Source organism: Ochotona princeps, chromosome 31 (assembly GCF_030435755.1).
Source record: "Ochotona princeps isolate mOchPri1 chromosome 31, mOchPri1.hap1, whole genome shotgun sequence".
Classification (NCBI taxonomy): Eukaryota; Metazoa; Chordata; class Mammalia; order Lagomorpha; family Ochotonidae; genus Ochotona; species Ochotona princeps.
This window is the reverse complement of record NC_080862.1, coordinates 3082378-3102260: the sequence shown is the minus strand read 5'-3', so window position 1 is coordinate 3102260 and position 19883 is coordinate 3082378. Positions and strand designations below refer to the sequence as shown.

General features: G+C 42.8%; 1 protein-coding gene across 1 annotated transcript in view; it reads left to right on the top strand.

The window, feature by feature from the left end:
• The window catches only part of TRPM6 (transient receptor potential cation channel subfamily M member 6), a 106712-nt gene extending 87488 nt beyond the window's left edge, over positions 1 to 19224 (top strand). Inside the window, exons 32-39 of the mRNA XM_058657368.1 lie at positions 824 to 874; positions 2266 to 2331; positions 3954 to 4240; positions 4514 to 4596; positions 6302 to 6507; positions 12475 to 12526; positions 16853 to 16959; positions 18522 to 19224. Of these exons, the coding sequence (XP_058513351.1) occupies positions 824 to 874; positions 2266 to 2331; positions 3954 to 4240; positions 4514 to 4596; positions 6302 to 6507; positions 12475 to 12526; positions 16853 to 16959; positions 18522 to 18655 (986 nt within the window). The 3' untranslated portion in view covers positions 18656 to 19224. The remainder of the gene's footprint in view (positions 1 to 823; positions 875 to 2265; positions 2332 to 3953; positions 4241 to 4513; positions 4597 to 6301; positions 6508 to 12474; positions 12527 to 16852; positions 16960 to 18521) is intronic.
• The last annotated feature ends 659 nt before the right edge of the window (positions 19225 to 19883 follow it).

Here is a 19883-nt window from a genome sequence, read left to right as displayed (position 1 = left end):
GTTTTTGCTGTTCTTGCTTTTCGCCAGGCTCTCCTGCCCCCACCCCGCCCCAAGGAAGGGAGGCTCGCTGCTTTGTTAACCCAGCAACAAAAAGCCAGAGAGATCTGTAAAGCAGGGCTCATTATGCTGTTTAATCTACTAGGTATAAAGCAGTTGCCACCATGAGACTAAAGTTTCTCCACTTTAATTTTGATTTTATGAAATGGCAAAACTGTTGCAAAAGATTTCTCTGGAGCCTTATAATTTAGGAGTGGAGAAGAGGACGGCCCCTGAAGCTGGGAGGGGCTGTTCCCGGCACACAGTTCAACTTGGAGGAGTGTTCTCAGCGTGTAATCCTTGGGTAGCCAAATTCCTCGGTGGTGTGTTTGCCAGCCCTCCTTTGTCCCTGGCATCTGTCTCTTAATGTGCTTTTGTCATTTTGTTGTTATTTTAGGTCAGCAGAGTCTGCTAGTACCTTGGTATTAATAATATCTTTCCGTGGATCCTGCATCTTGGTAGGGAGCTCAGAGAATCGCGCTTCTGGGATGTCGTGAAATGTGGTGGGCAGCTGAGTGCTTGCCGCAACCCAGAGGTGTGATTGGTTTAGAGGAAATTTATCTTCAAGGCTAATATTACCTGTCTTCTTCCAATTCCCTATATAAATATGTTTGGAGGTATTACATTGATGATTGGAAGCTGTCAGGATATATCACCATTACGTGGTTAAAGGACATTAGGCAAGTTTTTTAAATATTGAGAAGCCATTCTGATTAACAACATATTCACAAACATTTATTTATCTCCAGCCGAGTGATTGAAATGCCAATCTGCTCTATAATTTCAGGGATCTCTGCCTCATTGGAAAGCCCTCCAGAGTCTCACCACCACTATTCAGGTAGGCTACATCTGCACACGGATGGGTCAGCTGAGCCAGAGGTCCAGGGTTCTGCACCTGCAACCAGAAACAGCGACGAATGGCCTGTTGTTGTGGAGGTCCTCACCTTGGAATGTTACTCGCTCTGATGAGAAAAATATTCTGTTTTCGTATGTTGTTGTTGATCTGGTAAAACAACTTGTCCGGATCTAAGAGATTTCAACAAAAATGTGTTGGCAAGTTCCCAGCTGTGCAGGAGAAAGACGACCTGGAAATCTCAACATCCCCTGTAAACCTCAAGCCACCACGAAGCCATAGATGGCAGGGCTGGGCACTGGAGGAAAGACAGAGGAAGCTGCTCTTGGGAGAAGGGTTCTGTCCCCTCCCTGGGCCCCCGTGCACCCACTCGGTGAACGCCAGTCCTGCAGAGTAGATTCCACAAGATGTTATTAAACAGAGAGGGCCAGGGTCTTGACTCAACCAGCACCACTTCGCAGTACTCCTGCCGTCTTCAGAGTGGGAGTCCTTGCTGCCACCCTGCCCGAGGAGCAGTCTGCCAAATGGTTAGTTGAGAATTCAGAGGAAAACACTCTGAAATGCAAAACAGTGTCCCCACCAACTGGACTTCTGGCACTGGGTGATTTCTAAGGGAGTTCAGGGGTGTTGCTGGCAGCACTGGCTGATAAAGTCGTTCACTCAATGTAAAGCTAAAGCTTGTGCATGCTATAACTTGCCATTATTGTCATACCAAGGTCATTTGTGAACATCTAGCAATTGGCTGCTTTGACCTGGACTGTCCTCAGTGGCCGATGGTGCTGCAGTGGACTCTAGACACCCCAAGTTAACTCTTGTAACTGGCTTGTTCAGCTCAACACGAATCTACTATTTTTGACTCCAACTGTCAGTTTTAGAAAGTCTTTAGTGAGGAATACTGGCTAGGCCTCTTAACATGAAAATGCAGATCACTGGCTTCTAATTAAAATCCATCTTCAGCTCTCTCTGGGAAAACAAGGTGCAATGCACAGAATCAACAGTAGGTGTCCCCATAGCCCACAGGGCTTCAGATTTGCTTTGGAAAAGGAATAGCAGATGATCAACGTTGGAGATTAAAAGACCATTTAAAAGGAAGTCCCGCATCTCTTTGGATTAGTGTGTGGTTTTATATTGCAAAGATTGGAGGGGTAGCCCGCCCCAGACCGTGTTACATAATGGCATGTAAAATGTTACAAAAACTGGAATACCCTTCCTGTTTTAAGGAGTTAAAAAATATATAGATAAAAGTTTTGGTCATGAAAAAGGGATCTTTTAAATTAAATATTTTAACTTATATATATTATATGGATTTTCGAGGTCTTCTGTAAATTCAGCCCACTGATGCATATTTAAAATAGCAAATGTGTTTTTGTTTACAGCCATTGAAAGGAACAATTTAATGAGGCTCTCTCAAAACATACCCTTTACACCGATCCAACTGTGTGGTAAGCCGTGTTTGTACCTTCCTGAGGCTTGGCAAGGGGAGGAGGGTAAAAACTGAAGAAGAGGTCAATGAAGAAAAAAACACGTAGCATCATTTAGATTGAAAATTTCCTAAACTAGAGAATTTTGGTGAGTATCTAGGGTCCAAATGTAAAGCTGTGGGAATCAGACTCGTATGCACAGCAGCTGGGAAGAAAGCAAGATCATTGCACCTGCCAGGCACTGACATCACGAAGAAAAGGCGTAGACAACCCTGTGTAATAAGCCCAGAAGAAAGCCATAAGTGTCTACGCGTGAAAGCCACCAGGCCTGCAAAGAGAGTGCTTTGCATCTATATTTTTTATTTGTTTGTATACATTTTGTTTGTATAATTGCTTTTACCCCAGACTATAAATGCAATTTTAAAGGTTGAAGTTATCAAATAAAAAAGGCTGGCATTAGCAGAGGCTGACAGTTGCTCTGTGCCGCCAGAGCCCATGTCATTCTTGAGCCCAGTTCAGCTTGCAATATTCACTTGGGGTCACACTGGTTGCCTTCTGCTCTTGCTCTCATGCTGGTTTTACAGATCCTCAGTTCTACTCTAAATCATCTGGGAAATGCGACCTGGAAGAGGTCTTCAGTGGCATTTATCTGGGCACCAAGTGTTTGGAGATCTGTCACTGTGCCATTGCTAGATGTGTTTATCATGAGGAGTTAGATGTGAGAATGAGGGGATGGATTTTCTTGCTAGGCAGCATGGTGTTTGCCAAAACAAACAGAATAAAACTCGAAGGTGGAGTGAGAACTTGCCATGGAGGCTAGATAAAGGCTGTGTATGAATCGTGTTCATCCTGTCGCAAAGGATCAGACACCATGCTTAGTGGGGTCTTGGCTTAAGAATGGTCCCTGCCTGGAAGTAGATGCTCTAGAGCAGTTAAAAGGAATTGACCATGCACTTAAAGTCTTAGTCACTCTAGCCAGTCAATATAAATCAACACATCTACCCCAATCAGCTGAACAACCTTCTGTCCCTGTCTTAGTGATGAGGACAGGGAGGCTCGAAGGAACTTGTTCCAAACTATGAAGCCGGGAGGGAGTGTGCTGCTCTCTGACTCCAGTTGGGTAAACACACAAATGTTCAGTGGGGTAATATCATCCCCATCCAGCGAAAAAAAACTATTTTTCACCTGTAAAGTGCAGACATAGTACATAAACAGATATACAATATATTTTTAATGTCAGTAAGTCATGGGAAGGGCAATTAGAAAAGAATGTCTAATCCGATTCCTTGAGAGGATGAGAGTAATCGCTACTAAGTTAAATCGTCTCTTAAAAGTATTTGTCCTTAACCAAAGACAACTGTTTTGGTTTGGGTTTTGTTCAGTCGTAGTTTACAATTAGAATAATCTCATTTTCATATTTTATTGGGTACTTTGTCCTTTTTCCCCTCTCACCTTTTCTGAGAACACAGTAACATGAAAATGTGGCCAGGCCCTTGTCCTTAGCATGGTCTGGTGGTCTGCTCATCCCTTGCTCCTTGGACCATGCAGGCAGCAGAGCTGGTGCTGGTCTGACACTTAGGATTCTGTCCATACCGCAAGCCTGGTACTCTGGCTCAACCCCTTGCCTTCATGTCTCTTGGCAGGGGGAGAAGAAGTCACTGTGTACAGACTGGAAGAGAGTTCCCCTTTGAACCTTGCTAAAAGCGTATCCTCCTGGTCTCCGCGTGGCAGAGCTGCAGTGGTCCAGGTGCTGTCCCGAGAGGAGCTGGGCGGGGGCCTCCGCAGAGCCATGCGGGTCGTCAGCACTCTGTCCGAGGACGCCGTTCTCAAGCCGGGACAGGTTTTCATTGTGAAGTCCTTTCTCCCCGAGGTTGTGCAGACATGGTATAAAGTCTTCCAGGAGAACACAGTACTGCAGCTCTGTCTCAGGGTAAGTCGGAAGCTCAGAGATCCAAAGCCCAGACAGGTCATACAAAGGAGATCTGCCTGTGTCTTTAGATGCTGTTGTCTTCCACCCAAAAGGGAGTCTTACTGTTTGATGGTGTTTTTTGTTGTTCTTATTTTGTAGGATTGCTTCTTTTGGGAGTAGTGGGGCATAATAAGATTATAAGTCACATGTGCATACCCTTTATATATTCTATGGTCACTCTTTAGCACCCGTGTCATGATAAACCAATATTTATCCATGTTCTTTATATTGTAGGAAATTCAACAACAAAGAGCTGCTCAAAAGCTGATCTGTACATTCAACCAAGTAAAACCACATACCATACCCTACACGCCAAGGTGAGGAAATCCTGGCTCTTTGGGCTTTTATTTCATTTTATTGTTTGAAAAGATTTTTTATTTTTTATTGGAAAGTCAGATTTTTTTAAATTTTGTTTTATTTGGGATTTCCCCCGCAAACTCCCACTCCCCAACAGATTTTTCCCAAGTTGCTACAATAGTATAGTCCTTCATAAGGAGTCATAATTCCATCAGTCTCTTATTTCAGTGTGCCCCAACATTGCTGGTACAGACAGTGTCAGACAGTCCGGCATCCCATTGTCTACACATTTCCAACAGCTTCACTGGGAATCCATCTTTTGTTTGGAAGCAGGAATTGCATTGTACCCCCACTTCTGGATATGGTATACCCCAATACTCCATCACTATACATTTCCATAAATGAGAAGTCATGAAACAAGGTCAACAACTGGTATGAATTAGAACAATAGCCACAACAACAACAACAAATTGCAGCTCCATGGGGAAAAAAAAAACACGCCACTGAGTAACCAACACATGGTTGACAAAAAGGAAACACAAAAGTCTCTTGGGAAAAATGATGCCACCATGTAATCCATGAGCCAGTGATGAATTCGATGAGAGAAGAAAGTATTAGGAATAAATGAAACTGAAGTAAAAAACATCAAAACACATGGGATGCAGCCAAAAAAAAAAAACACCCCAGTATGGATTGGGTTATTGAAGTTACACTTTCCATGATGGTTTCCTTATATTAGACAGTAGAAAGTCAGATTTACAGAGAGGAGAGACAAAGAGAAAGATCTTCCATCCACTGTTTAACTTCCTAAGTGGCTGCAATGGCCAGAGCTGAGTTGATCCGAAGCCAGGAACCAGGAGCTTCTTCTGGGTCTCGCATGTGGGTGCAGGGTCCCAAGGCTTTGAGTTGTCCTGTGCTGAATTCTCTGGTCATAAGCAGAGAGCTGGCAGGGAAGTGGAGCGACCAGGACATGAACCAGCATCCACATGGCATCCTGGCACTTGCAAAGCAAGGATTTAGCCACTAGGACAACGTGCAGGGCTCTTGGCTTTTGTTTTAAACAGGAATTTCTGGTGGTTTCTTCTCAGAGAGTTTAAAATTCTCATGATCTTATGTTTGTGTTCTTTCTTCTACATTTCTGTGAGATTGATGAAACAGAATTCAACATCTCAGAGACACTTTAGCTTAAACTACTGAACTGGGAAAAAGAAGTTCAGGCAACATTTTAATTATGCCTAATAGAAAGGTCTTGGGTGTCATTTCTAATGTCTGGGAGTATTATGGCAGAAAAATATTCCTGTTTGAAGTGTAGTTTTGTCCCCTAATATCTTAAAGAAATTAGGGATTTTATAAGAATGAATCCTCATTACTTTCATTTTAGTGTATTCACGTGCTTGCATTCATTTCTCAAGACATCATAATTTGGGGTTGAGGTCTTAGGGTGAAGCTTATTGTTTTATTTACAAGGAACTTTACAGAGCACCGCAAGAAAAGCCCAGTACTCATAAAAGAGATGGGGGATTTTTTTAAAGAGATGGGAGACAAGAAAGCATGGAGAAAAATCTTTCATCTTTGCATTCAAATTCTTTCATAGAAATGCCAAGGGAGTGAGTCCTGGGACTGCATCTCATCAGAGTTAGGTAACATCTGCTGCTAACTGTTCAGTTAGGAAGGCCTACTTCTTGGGGTCCTGTGAAATATTAATGGCCCCTATCCTTCTTCCAGGTTCCTGGAAGTTTTCTTAATCTACTGCCATTCGGCCAACCAATGGTTGACTATTGAGAAGTACATGACAGGGGAGTTCCGGAAGTACAACAACAACAATGGTGATGAGATCACTCCCCGCAGCACCCTGGAGGAGCTGATGTTGGCTTTCTCTCACTGGACCTATGAGTATACTCGGGGAGAGCTGCTGGTTTTGGATTTGCAAGGTGATTGGTTATGGGGAACTTGAAAGAACAAGCATGAGGCAAAGTCAGTGATCTTGCAGAAGCCCGATTGGCAACATACAGAATTGCTCTATCGAGATTCAAAGGGAGACAGGGACATTCATTTCAGAGACGTTGTGTGGTAACGATCATGTTTCCCGTTTAGATAAAGGGAAAAATGCAGGCCAGCAACTAGTTTTTAAAATTTGAAGACACTGAAAGTTTTGAACTACAATGGGGTATGATTAAACCAAAGTTTCCAGTTTCATGGCTTTGATTTGCACTTATATATACATGATAAAACATAAACTTGCATTTATATACACAAGGAAATTTGAATGGTGGGCTTCAAGATTTTGGGTTTATTGCTTTAGCAGTTTCTAATCTAGCTTCCTTCTTTGCTCCATCCTTTTTTTTTTTTAAGGTTTATTTTTACTTTTTATTGGAAAGGTAGAAAAGAAGAAACAGAGAAAGATCTTCCATCCGCTGGTTCACTCTCCAAATGGTTGCAATGGCCTGAGCTGAGCTGATTCAAAGCCAGGAGCTTCTTTCAGGTCTCCCACATGGGTGCAGGGTCCCAAGGCTTAGGGCTGTCCTCTACTGCTTCCCTAGTCCACAAGCAGGGAGTTGAATGGAAAGTGGAGCAGCACCCATATGGGAGGGATCCTGGCACATGCAAGGTGAGGATATAGCCTAGGCTACCACACCAGCCCCTGCTCCACCCTTGGTATGACAGCTCATGAGAAAACACATGAGTCTGAGAGAGGCAACACAATATCTTCTGATTTAATGGAAACCTTTGATCACCACATCTCCCTATTGACACTTGATGTGTGTCTTATGAATATCCAATGAATCTCCAGTAGGCTTTCCTTGCAGGGCAGAACAAAGTAGTTATGAAGGTCTAAGTTTCGTCATTGAAGTCACTGGGTGGGGCTTTAGCCTAGGAACTTTCGTGGATGCCATATCATTTAATCTAAAGGCAGCATCTTGAAGTAAATATTGTGGGAGAATTGAGGCCCAGAGAGTTTAGAAGAGCTTCTTCAAGGACACTACGGTGGAAATGTAAGCTGGCTTGACTACACAGGTTCTGTTCTTTTCATTATAGTATCTTATTGAAGCATCTCATACCCATTGATCGTTTAAACAACTTAGGCCCTCTTCTTGTCCTCTGTGACATTTTCAGTTCTCCAGTTCTGGAATCTCTGTTGGAAGCCAGACTTGAAGACTGGAGAAAGTCAAACTCCATAGACAATTCGGGGCATTAGGGGCAAAGTCCATGCGACAGCCAAATTATTTTAATCGAAATATGTGTCACACGCTCCAGATTTAAATGTATTCTTGAAACTGTATCTGTATCTCTGTCCTTTGAGATTTCTGTTGTTTACAGGTGTGGAATACATTTTTAATTCTCAAACAAAACATTTTGGGAAGCAGTATTAATACTAAAGCAAGCATTATGATTCAGCTTTTAAAGCAGCAAGCTCTTCATCCAGAGTGCCGGTGCCCAAGGCATCCTTTTCTAGCTCAAGTTGGGGAAAGGCTGATTATTTTCATCTGTGCTTGACTGTTTTGTGCTTTGAGTTTTGGGTGGAGTTGTTTAAAAAGCAAAAACAGAAACAAGCAAAAAAAAAAAAACACAAAAAAACAAAGAAAAACTTTAAGGAATTAATGATGACTCTTGTGTGTTTTGTATTCCACTTGAATAGGTTTTTGTTTAATGATGTTTGTGTTTGGGGATTCTTACATCTCTTAGTAATCCAAAGTGACATTAAACAGAATAAATACCATGTTGATAGTTTCAGGGGAAAAAGGGAATTAACTTTATTCTTTTGCTGGGCAATTATGTGAATTGCAGAAATAGGCCACTTCAAATAAAGTGTGTCAAAACATTGACCTTCAAGGAAGGGAAGAGTGGACATCATAGAGTGATTGATGAAATCCAAGATACTTATCAGAGTTTGGGCCAATCTGGCCTGAGCTTATGAAAGAACATACATCTTATGACAGTGATTGTAGATAGTGATATTACTAGTGATGCTTTTAACTAACACTTACTAAGTACTTATTTTGCGCCAGGCACTTGGCTAAGGAGCTATGCATATTAGCATATTCAATCCAAACCAGGGTGGAAAGCAAAAAGGAAGCAAATTATATTTCAAAAATGGCTTAATGGTGTTTCGTCTGGTTTTTTTGCCTTTCTGGTCTTTGGAGAGATGGCAAGTGGTGTCTGGTGAGAGTGGAGAGCGGGATTCTTGGGGCAGCAGTCAGGAGGAAGGAGAGCTTTCCTGGTGCAGTGCCAGCTCTGATTCTTGGCTTCACCGAGCAGTTCCTGCAATGACCTGGGGGAATAACCGCCTTGAGTTCTACTTGCCTCTGTTGTACAGTGACAAAATGGCATTATACCCTTCTGATATAGGGCTCTCAAGGGGCTGGAGTAAGACAAGACCACTACCGAGAAGCCCTCAAGTTATTGTGATAGTGTTAGTTTTATGTGGCTCTTTGGAGGTCAATCTGCGTTATGAGGAGTCCAACCTGAACTCTGTGGTCCCGGCGGTACAGCGGGGAGACTCCAAGTTTGAGTTGAGCAGTGAAATGCTCTCGCTTACTGGCATTGCCCCTCTACTGAGAAGGAGAGAAGGAATGAGAAACACCGAGGAAGTTGATTATTTCTCCACATCCTTACTTTCTTCCAGCAAGTGCTAATCATTAGCGTAGAAGCTGTCACACCCACAGGCAAAGCTGAATCTCAGAAGAGGCTTGGCCAATTTCCAATCGTTTGTAATTATCCTGAAGCCTTCCGGTCATCTTTCACTTATAATCTTACATGTGAGGGCTTAGATCATCACCATCATTACACTCAAAATCTAACATTTAATTCCCAGCATTGGAAAGTAAAAAGAATTATATTTCAAATGATGATGATTTATAGCATTTTTATGCTCGTTTTGTTTTTCAAAGAACTTTTAGAGACACAATATTTGCTTTTCCTTCAGAAGGCAGTTTTCAGAATAAGGCAGCATTAGTCTTGACATCGTTGTCATAAACAGTGTTGGCACAAAGATAGATTCTGTCCACAGAAGTTCATTGATACGCCCAAAGATGGTTGAGATCAGAATGTGACATAAGCATTTACTTTGGTAAATAAAGAGATATTGAGATAAAGAGATATTGCTAGGAGTTTTAGATGTTAACATGTTTTATTTTTCCCATGTTTTTTTCAAATACTAAATAGAGTTAGTGGCCAGGAGGGGTTCTGGTGTTAAGGTTTGCTGGTGGCTGGGTGGTTCTCATGTAGTTGGGTGATAGGAGATGGTGTAACCTGCTTGTGTGAGCACTGATGGTACCCTATGCTGCTCTCCTAGTCCATGTTTTATATGCATTTTGCAGTTTTTGCCTGTCAGATGGGGTTAGGGGTAGAGAGGCTGTGGACACTCTATTCTTATTCTTACATAGGAGTCATTTGTTAGGAAATCTGCTTTAGGGAAATGAGATAATCAGAAACATAATTTTATCAGTGGTAGGAAAATAAAATTTCACTTTACAAGAGGCACTTGATGGGATAAAGATCATAAAGATGATAGTTCACATTTGTAGCTTCATGTGGGTCAGACACATTGGTAAGCACCATGTGTTTACTGAAGTATAACCACCGAGTTAGGGAAGGTATTCAGGTCTCACAATTGGGAAGTGATGGAGCTGTGAATAGAAACAATATCCTTTCACTTCCACCTCTCTAATAAGCAACCAAATTTAAAGTCAACAGGAGCTGATGTGATTTCAACAGACTTATTTCCTGGATAAAACTTCCCCTTTCCCCAGTGAATGTGCCCATTTTATGTCCTGCGCTTCAACTTACAGTTGGCTCAGGCATCAGCCTAAAGCTTCATCCCAGCTGTAAAACTTCAGGCTTAGAATTAGGTCTGCATTTAAACAGGTAAAGGGTTTACGGCCATGAGTCTTGCTGTTGATAGAGTATGAATTTCCAACCTGCCCTGTTTAGAACTGCTAAATCTCTCTAGGCTATTTCTTATACAAAGTGTCTTCTAAGAGTTCGGGGAAAATGTGTATAATGAAAAAAACTCTGCATGTTTTGCACCAAAACAAACTTTTAATTCTAGTCTCCATGAACGTTTTGAAGTTCCATCATGTATATAATGAGGAAAGCCTCTTCCTGTGGCTTTTTCTTTCTAGAGAATAAGGCTGAGCTAACACATTTAGTGTCCTTTGTCTATGCCTGCGTTTCCATCTGTATGTCTTCCTATTGAAGATCAGTGTCACAGAGGTGCTAGGCCAGGGATTCTTAAAGGGCTTCTGGAAGGAATTCAGAGTGTCTGTGAGCTTTGGTGAGGAAGGGAATCACAGCTTTATTTTCTCTAATCTCTAACTGAAATTCACCATTTCCTTCAGCGATGACAAAGACCACAAACGCGCTGATGTTGGCAGCGCCTGTTGCTGTTCACTACAGACTCCAGTGAGTTGCATGGCGTAGTACAATGTTAGCAGGCATCGTAAAATAATTGTTTATGTTTACCACCTGTTGGATGCTACAATACTTGATAGACCTGTGCTACATCCTGCCACTGAATATATTAATAGAGTAGCCCATATGCTCCAATACAGCAATTTAAAAAGTTTTGATAACTGTATTTCAATACCATTGGTTTCCCATGTAGTTATATATACTTAATATCATGCATCTTAAATGATGATTAACTTCACCAGAATGACAAAGATCATGCCACAATAAAGCTTGAAAACCTCTATTCCAAGTTCCAGGATACCACAGGTTATTCATCTAAGGAATTCAATGTCTTAGGGAGAAGGTCTGGAACAATTATAGTTTCTTGTGACAGGTTTACCATGATGTAAAACATCCAGATCAAAGCAAATATCATAAAGAAATACTGAATAGAAAACATACATTTTTAACAAATAGAAATACGTAACAGTGTTCTACAATTCTCTCCCAGAAAGTCAGAATCCTTTCAACGAAGAGAACACATGTTGAATAGAGAAGGAGCTGAGAAGTGATTGAGCTGTGCTCACATGGGACAGTCATGGGTCTACCCTGCTTTCCTGCAAGGTTACTTAGAAATCAGTCCCTCACTACTTGCATTTGCTGACAGGCTGATGTGGCTGATGATCCCTGTTGTTTTCAGTTTCAGCTTCAGATCACACCTGTGCTATCTTTTCAGGCTTTGATGTCGTCTTCTGTAAAGTACATTTTACTGGAGACCATTATGCATACAGAAAAACACATGGAGCATGAACACATATCTCAAAGATGTTTACAACTGGACACACAGGCATGACCAGTTCCAAGATCAAAATTTGGTGTCACTTCTATTTTGCTGCATATATATTTGACATTTGATGTGCTTTAATGGGACAGAGGTTGTACCAGCAAAACTGCACAGCACTTTCCGCCTGATTGGGCGAGGACAGGATCTATCCAGAACCATGTGGGGAACATGAGCTGTGGCTCAGCTTTACCCCTATACAGACCACGTAGGGGCTGTGCAAACTTGGGCAGATTCATCTCTTTGAACATCTGTAGAGCTCGGTGATGTAAATGATAAGCTGTAAAACAAGGAGATGAACAGTCTTTTATGTTGATTGAGAATTAGAGAAAATAAAATAGGAACGTCTAGTACAGACAAATGGTCAATGATTGGCAGGTGTCACTCTCAGTAACTGTGGATACACCACTCTAAAACATTCATTTTTGATCTAGGAGTTTATTATACCAGAAGAGGTTGGGGGAGACAGTGCATTGACTAAAACTTTCAAATACTTCTGGATGATTTTTATGCATTTAATTCATATGGTGCTTAATTTACTACAGAGTGGGAATAAGCTTTAATAAAGACGTTGGATTTTGATTATTTTCTTGAATGCCTACAAAAGTATCTGTCTCTGCACCTCGTCATTGCCATTTTCTAAATGCATTTTGTTTCTTCCTTTGAGGTGTTGGAGAAAATTTGACAGATCCATCTGTTATAAAACCTGAAGACAAACAGTAAGTCAATTTATGTGTTTTCATTTAGAAAACTGAATTTAATGCATTGTATATACCTTCAAGAATGATTTGTAAACGTATATGTTTCTTGTGGAGGTCCTAGAAAGTTATCAAGGCAGCTTATATATACATATATATTATTCAAAAACTCAAAAAAAATAACAGATTAACACATGGGGATAAAAAGAAAATACAGAAGTAAAATGTGTTTAGATCTGGAGTTAGGTTAGTGCAGTAAGTGGAAGTTCCAAGGACCAATGTTGTTGCCGGAACTTGATTGCAGATTCAACTCTGAGGTGTGTAGTGGTCAAACACAAGACAAATACGGAAGTGTAGTCCCTCCAGGCTTTGACATGAAAACGATTAATGCAAGAGGTGAAGCTTCCTTTATTATCCTGCTAGTGGAACCCTTGCATTGTATCATGGGCAGCACCTTCCATCACAGGCTTACGAGACAAAAGCTCAGGGCATATAGAGCACTTTTCAGAGAGACCCAAAACAATGGGGCATAATTGGGAAACATCAGATTTTCCTATTTAATTCGGAGTTGAAGACCAAATGGTATAAAGCTGTGACTCACCCATCTGTACTTTGAACTCTCTTGAGCATTTGATTCGTGTGCAGGCCTTTGGGGAGACTTGGCAGAGGAGGAGCTGAGGCTGTGTTCTGTTAAAGGCGGCATCTAGAGAAATGATGATGCCAATTAAGGTGGATCAATACAGCGGAAAACAGTGGTCCTCAAACACGAGGCTGCAACATGACAGCTTGTCAAAACAGACTGCTGGGCCCCACCCCAGAGTTTCTGATTCAGCAGGTTGGGGTGCAGCCAAGTAATCTGCGTTTCTAATAAGTCCCGACGGGTGACTGTGTCACTGTTGGTGCATAGGCCACACTTTGAAAAACTGTAGTTTTAATTCTTAGTTGTCATACATGTCCATAGTTGTTCTCCAGATTTTATATGTGTATATTTATGTAAATACGCCTAAATGGGCAATCCTGACACCAGAAAATCCGCGTTCCCCCCTCCGCTGCCAGCAGAACTCCTAAGTACTCAGAGCTTCAAATCTCTCCCTAAATGGTTTCACTGGATTTAGATCTAGTCTCTGCTGTAGGCGTCTGTGCAGGAGTGACTAAATGCACGTTAGATATTTCCCTGGATTAGGAGAGCTGGAGAAAATTAATTGGAGCCTCGAAATGTGTGTGCACCTCATTTTTTTTAAGATTTTAAAATTTATTTTTATTGAAAGTCAGATATACAGAGAGGAGGAAAGACAGAGAGGAAGATCTTCCATCTGTTGATTCATCTCCCAAAGCCACTGCAATGGCCGGTGCTGTGCTGATCTGAAGCCAGGAGCCTCTACCAGGTCTCCTATGTGGGTGCAGGGTCCCGAGGCTTTGGGCCGTACTTGACTGCTTTCCAGGGTGGCCACAGAACTGGCGTCTGTATGGGATCCTGGTGCGTGCAAGGTGAGGATTTTGGCCACTAGGCTACCACGCTGGGCCAGTACCTCATTCTTTTGATGCTTGTTTGGTTCTGAGTCCTTGCTCTAACCCTTCAGGTGCACCTGAAGGCTTCTGTAGTTCTCACTTTGGCTTAGGGTAATTTTCGTTAGGAATATTATTTCTGTAGGATCCCTGTGAGCCTAAGGAGTTGTAGAATAACTTATCCAATAGCTGCTTTATTCTAAATTAGAATGTTAGAAGGAGGGCCTTGCTTTCTGTATTTTTAAAAAATTCCCTGTCTGAATCTTGGGAAATCAGGGTTAGGAAGCTCTGACTATGCCAACTTTGTTTTTTTATATTTGAAGGGAGGAATGCTGGAAAATGACGGGATGGCATCTTTCTGGGCAGCCTGGTTTTCTTGGGGTCATCCAATTTTGAGTACAGTTGATCTTTTTGCTATAGATCACAAGAAATGCTATTTTCTCACAATGGTGGGGAATTACTTCTGATAGTGCAGTCAGGCTCACTTTTGAAAGCCATGCGTGTGTAAGTCCTTCGTGTTTTCAGTGAGGGCCACGGACCAGCACCTCCAGTGTCAGCTGGGAGTTACGGTTGCAGCATGTCAGGGCTCTCCCTAGAACTACAAATCTTGAACCAGAACCAGATGGAAGATTTTAGTTGGTAGAAATTGAAGTATGAGAAGTACTGTTTTAAGAAAGTGTTTTCACACCTGTTTAGCCTTGAAACAGGGCTGGAAGAAGCATCACTGCCAAACCCCATTCACAAATGAGGAAAGCAAGGCTTGAAGACCTTCGCTGGCTTGTGAGGCAGGGGTCAGCAGGAGGGAGCAATCGTTCATTCTAGAGCTGTTGTGTTCTCATCGCCTGTCGTTGCCTAACTTCCTCTAACCTCCTGCCCCGGTTGGTGGTGATTTGGAGTTGGATCTTTTATGGCCTACTGCCTTGATGGTTTTGGGCATTTGACAAGCATGAGACAACAGCGATGAGTTGTTCTTTAGTAAATCTATGTATAGATGCCACTAATTAGCGTTTCCTCGCGTGTGGAACCAAGCTACCACCTGCTTTTCCTGTGTTGTGAGAAATCTGGAAAACAGCTAGCTGTAATTTTTTTTTAACTTGATAAATCGGGGAGCACAAGGCCATTAGGTATGCCTTAGGGTGCGGCTGCAGAAGTGGGCGGAGGCAGCCCTCCTCCACCGGCAGGTGCCAAGGGGCCAAACCTGTGATGCAAACATCACGCGGTCCTTAGAATTCTTCTGTCTTAACTTTCATAAAGCTCAGAGGGAGGAGTGAGTTCAGCTCGCACCTTTTAGCTGCGAATCGGGGCCACCTCTCCAGGTTGGAGATTTTCAGGCTTTACTGGGAGGAGAGAAATGGCAGCTATTGAATATGCAAAGAAGTGAAATTACCTCCTCAGGGTCATGCTGGAGAGACTATAAAAAGGAATTCTTCAGTTTTAATGACTAAAGTAACACCTTCGTTTTTCACTGTCAATGTCTTGGTCTAAATACTGAGTGAGTCCTTCTCCCGCCTCAGCCTCACCTTATTGAAGTGGTTCCCTACCAGATGGCCTGAAAGAGAGGCAGAGTTAACAAGAGGCAGGTTGTGCAGCTGGGTAAACACCACCGAGTGCCACTTTGTGAGAGCGATTGAGTGACCAGGAAAGTTAATGCTGGGTGTCTGTTCACTCTGTCTTCCCAAGAGATTCCCTCCACCTACTTGCCTCCGAGCAAAGAGGCAATCTGAGCTCCAACTGACACCAGCCCGTATTCGGAGCTTGGCACATCTTCAGAGCAGCTACTGTGATTCTGCCAAAAAGAAGTGGAAATTGAGATAAATGTTTCAATACTCGGATGGAAAAAAGTCCGTTTTTACACCATGTCCCTTTTGAAAAACCGCATTCCTTAGAAGCGGAGTTTATTGTTTCCTTTTGTGATAGTTGGCTTTGCTTTTTTCTTCATTCGTGGTATTTAAGGGCGGTAATTGAGTTCACATTTGAAAATGTGCTGTTTCCACTCTGCATGTCATTAAAATAAAATATTAGCTTTCATAAAGTTTCTCTGGAAGTGTTTCTAGCGTGCTCCGCTCCGTGTCGTGCCGTGTAAGAAATCTGAAGTACAATGGCTGTGTGCGGAGGGGTAGTGGCTGAACGTTGCTTCTCGAATCTGCCGGGATCTATTATAATTACAGAGTATTGCAAAAGGGCCTTTTATACAGTGATTCTATTTGTGTTTTGTCACCTACATCGAGCATATGTAGTTTACTTCCTCCAACACATTGTCTCCTGTGGTCTTGTCTTTGCACAGAAAAGCCCAGCCAGAGTGGTTTGCGATAGTAGAAGGTGCCTTTAGAGAGAACTATGAATGCTGGACTTGGGATCTGATCAGGTTTCTCTTTTTGAGGACAGTTATTTTTTAAGAAAAGTAATTGGATTTGAAAAAAAAAGGTGCACGCATCTTTTTAGAAGATGTGTTCCAACAGAAAATTTATTTGCCTTTGTACCTTACCTTTCGGGTAATCTAGTAGAACATTTGGTCGTGAATGTCATTCTCTCACCCCATATGCATTAAAAAGGGTCTTAGTGCGTTTTGCTTTAATGTGGTACATAGAAAATTCACTCTTCTATCAGATTTGCGTTGAAATGAGTTTCACAGTAGGTCTTGGAGTTGAGGACAAAGATTTCGGTGCATTTGAATTTTAAATTCGCAGACCTGACATTGTCGCTTCTGCGAAGTACTCTTTCTCTCGCGGCTCCTTGGAGTTTACTGGGTTACTATGGGATACTGTTCGGTATCTCAGAGAATCCTAGTAGAGCTCCTTTTTCTTCAATGTGATCTAATTGATATTCTGATATTTCCTCCAGATCAAGAGGAATGGTGTTTGGACCGGCCAATTTAGGGGAAGATGCAATTAGAAACTTCATTGCAAAACATCGTTGCAATTCCTGCTGCCGGAAGCTCAAACTCCAGGGTATGCCACAAACAAATTCTATTTTTCTCTGAGGAAATCTCTCCCAGAACAACGTCCATTGTAACCTGGGAAAGAGCAGAAAATCTTAATTACATTTTTATCTCATTCACGGACATTCGCAGAGCCTGACTTAGTGACGGAAAACATTTTCAAATCTGTAAAGAGATTAAAAGGACAGGGATTTTGCTTTAGATTCTGACAAAATGTATTAAAACAACATAGGGCCTGATCCTTCTCACAGCTGCTCTTAGGGAACAGTCCCACTGAGTGACATGGGGGTGCAATGTGGCTGAAGCAGGTCCCTCCCCTGGCCCTTTGGGTCCTGCTTGCACCCAGTCGGTGGTTGTGTTTGTGGTCGCTACAGCATTTCTGGCTTATTTTAATTTACTCATTGGATGCTTAGGAAGGTGGGGCACAAATGGAAACACTTGCCTTAAGGTTGTGTTTTTCACCGTAAAGGCCTACGACTTTAACATCCTGCAGTCTGCTTGAGTCCAGTTTGGTGATGCGGCATACTTTCTCTGAAACCACTTGCAGTCATCACAGATAACATTCTGACAAAAAAGCAAGCAGCCGGAGGTGGGTGCCCTCTTCACCGGCAATCCCAGCTGGGCCACCTGCTTTGCTTCTGTCTCAGAAGGGACGCTTGGCACCAAACCTGGCCTTACAGTGGAATTTTCCATGTCTTAGTTTTCTCAAATTAAAAGAGAAGTTTTTATTTTTTTTTTTGAAAGGCAGATTTACAGAGAAAGACACACACACACACACACACACACAGAGATCTTTCATTCATTGGTTCACTCCCTAAATGGCCTCAACAGTCAGAGCTGGAAACTCTCTCCAGGTCTTCCACATGAGTACTGGGACCCAAGCTTCGGGACCATCTTTTCTGCCTTCCCAGGGAGCTGGGTCAGAAGTGGAGCAGCCAGGATTTGAATCAGCACCCATATGGGATGCCAGCACTGTAGGCAAAGGCTTAACTTGCTGTGCCATGGCACTGGCCCCCCAATTTGGCATACTTTAAAATGAGTAGTTCGTCCTGCTTTATAACAAGTAATCATTCCTTCCCAAACCAGTCAGTTGGAGATTGGTAAATGAGCGTGGTTTAGCGCAGCCAGGGATGGAGCTGTTACGCATTTGTCGACGAGGGCAATTTGCGTCTTGTTGGAGTTTTGGGTAAGAAAAGCTCTTGTGGGAAAGACATGGATTTATTTAGAGCAGGCCCCAGATTTCAGGGGTGGCGCTTGTGTGGTAGCCAGGGGTGAAGGTGGGCGTGGGGGCGTTTGTGGGGAAAGAGATCCAACTGGAACAGGAAGGGAGTCACAGCCTCTCTCGTCACTGCCTACGACTCCTCTTCCACTGATCACTTTCCAGATCTGGGCTAAGAGAGCAGTGCAGAACACGCTGGTCAGGACAACACTGGCTTCTCTCAGTTCCGAAAGAGCCCAGGAATGGGCTGGGACTGGGCTGAGAGGCCTCAAGGCCTCAGGCATGTGCAGTCTATCCGCCTGACCATGTGTTCTTTGGATCCCCTGTAACCATCTTCACTGTCTTCCTTGCAGATTTAAAGAGAAACAACTATTCACCTGGAAAGGTAAATTCTAGCTTAGGCCTCGATACCAACAGAGGGCCACCTGAGGAGCCTGCAGAGAAGGACGAGGATGGACATGCCCAGGAATACGACACACGACTGTGAAAGGAGGAGAGATGGAGGACAGTGGTCCTCACGCTTCCTGCCATGAGCTGTGTGGTGATATGGATTGGTTGTTCCACATGGAGCACACCATGGCAGAACAGCTGTATGTGGTATGCCTCGCTGGGACACACACCTTCTGAGCCCCACACCGTGCCTTGTCCAAAGACCTCTCTGGTCTATGAAGAAAGGGCTCTCGCTGTAGACCTTGGTCCAGGGCGTTTTGTATGTGTTCTGTGTCTTCTGGTTCCACAAGAAGATACTTGGAGGCGTCAGCTGGGAATACTGTGGTTTTATACCTCATTGCTTTAGCTGGTCGCTAGGAACCTTTGGAGCAAAAATTCTGTGCAATAAAGGACTAGGGGGATGAACTTAATTTATTTTCTCACTATGTGTTCAAAGTCTATCCCCTACTGCTATACATCACCTCATCCGTATATTGTGCTCATGTATATATGTGTGTACATTACACGGTTACTTGACTTTTTCCTCCTCTCTTTCTAACAGCCCAGGGCTTTCAATAGCAACAGCAGAGAAAACAGCGGGGTGAAGGTGTATTTGCACAGACTGTGCAAACTCACCAGTAGATAGTATGCTGGTGAAACCTTCAAGTGTTGTCACGGACTCATGAGAAATCTGAAACTAATGTCCTCGTATTCCCCCCGCCCTCTCTTAGATGGGACAGCGAGGGTATGTAAAACTGGAGAGCACTAGAAGAGGAGACAGTGAGGGTACGTAGAACTGGGTACGTAGAACTACCAGAAGACGGTTTCTTTTTTCCAGCGCACAGGGGTACAATCAGAGAGTGGACCAAGTCAACCTCTGGAACACTGCTCTGTCTAAAACTGTGAATAAAAGGGACTTCACAAAGTCCAGAGAGGACTAGAATTAACAGACAACATGATTTTCCTGCAAAATGATTTTGACATTTTTGTATCATATACATTTACCTTAAGGTTTTTGAAGATGCTTTGTATACACAGCTTTTGGGGGTTTTATGTGTAAGCATTTTCTGCAGTCAAGTAAACACCCATTTTCCGTGAACTTTGCAGGAAGCCCCTCATCTAACACAAATATAATAGGCTCCGTTTTTCCCAGTTAACCCTGGGAAGAAGTAGGATTGCCGACTGAAAGCATGTTTCACAGGGGCCTGCTTCCTGCTAGGACAGAGGTCCCCTGGATTTCAGGGCATGAGGGTATTTTAAAGTACAGGCTGAGAAAGGGTAGCCAC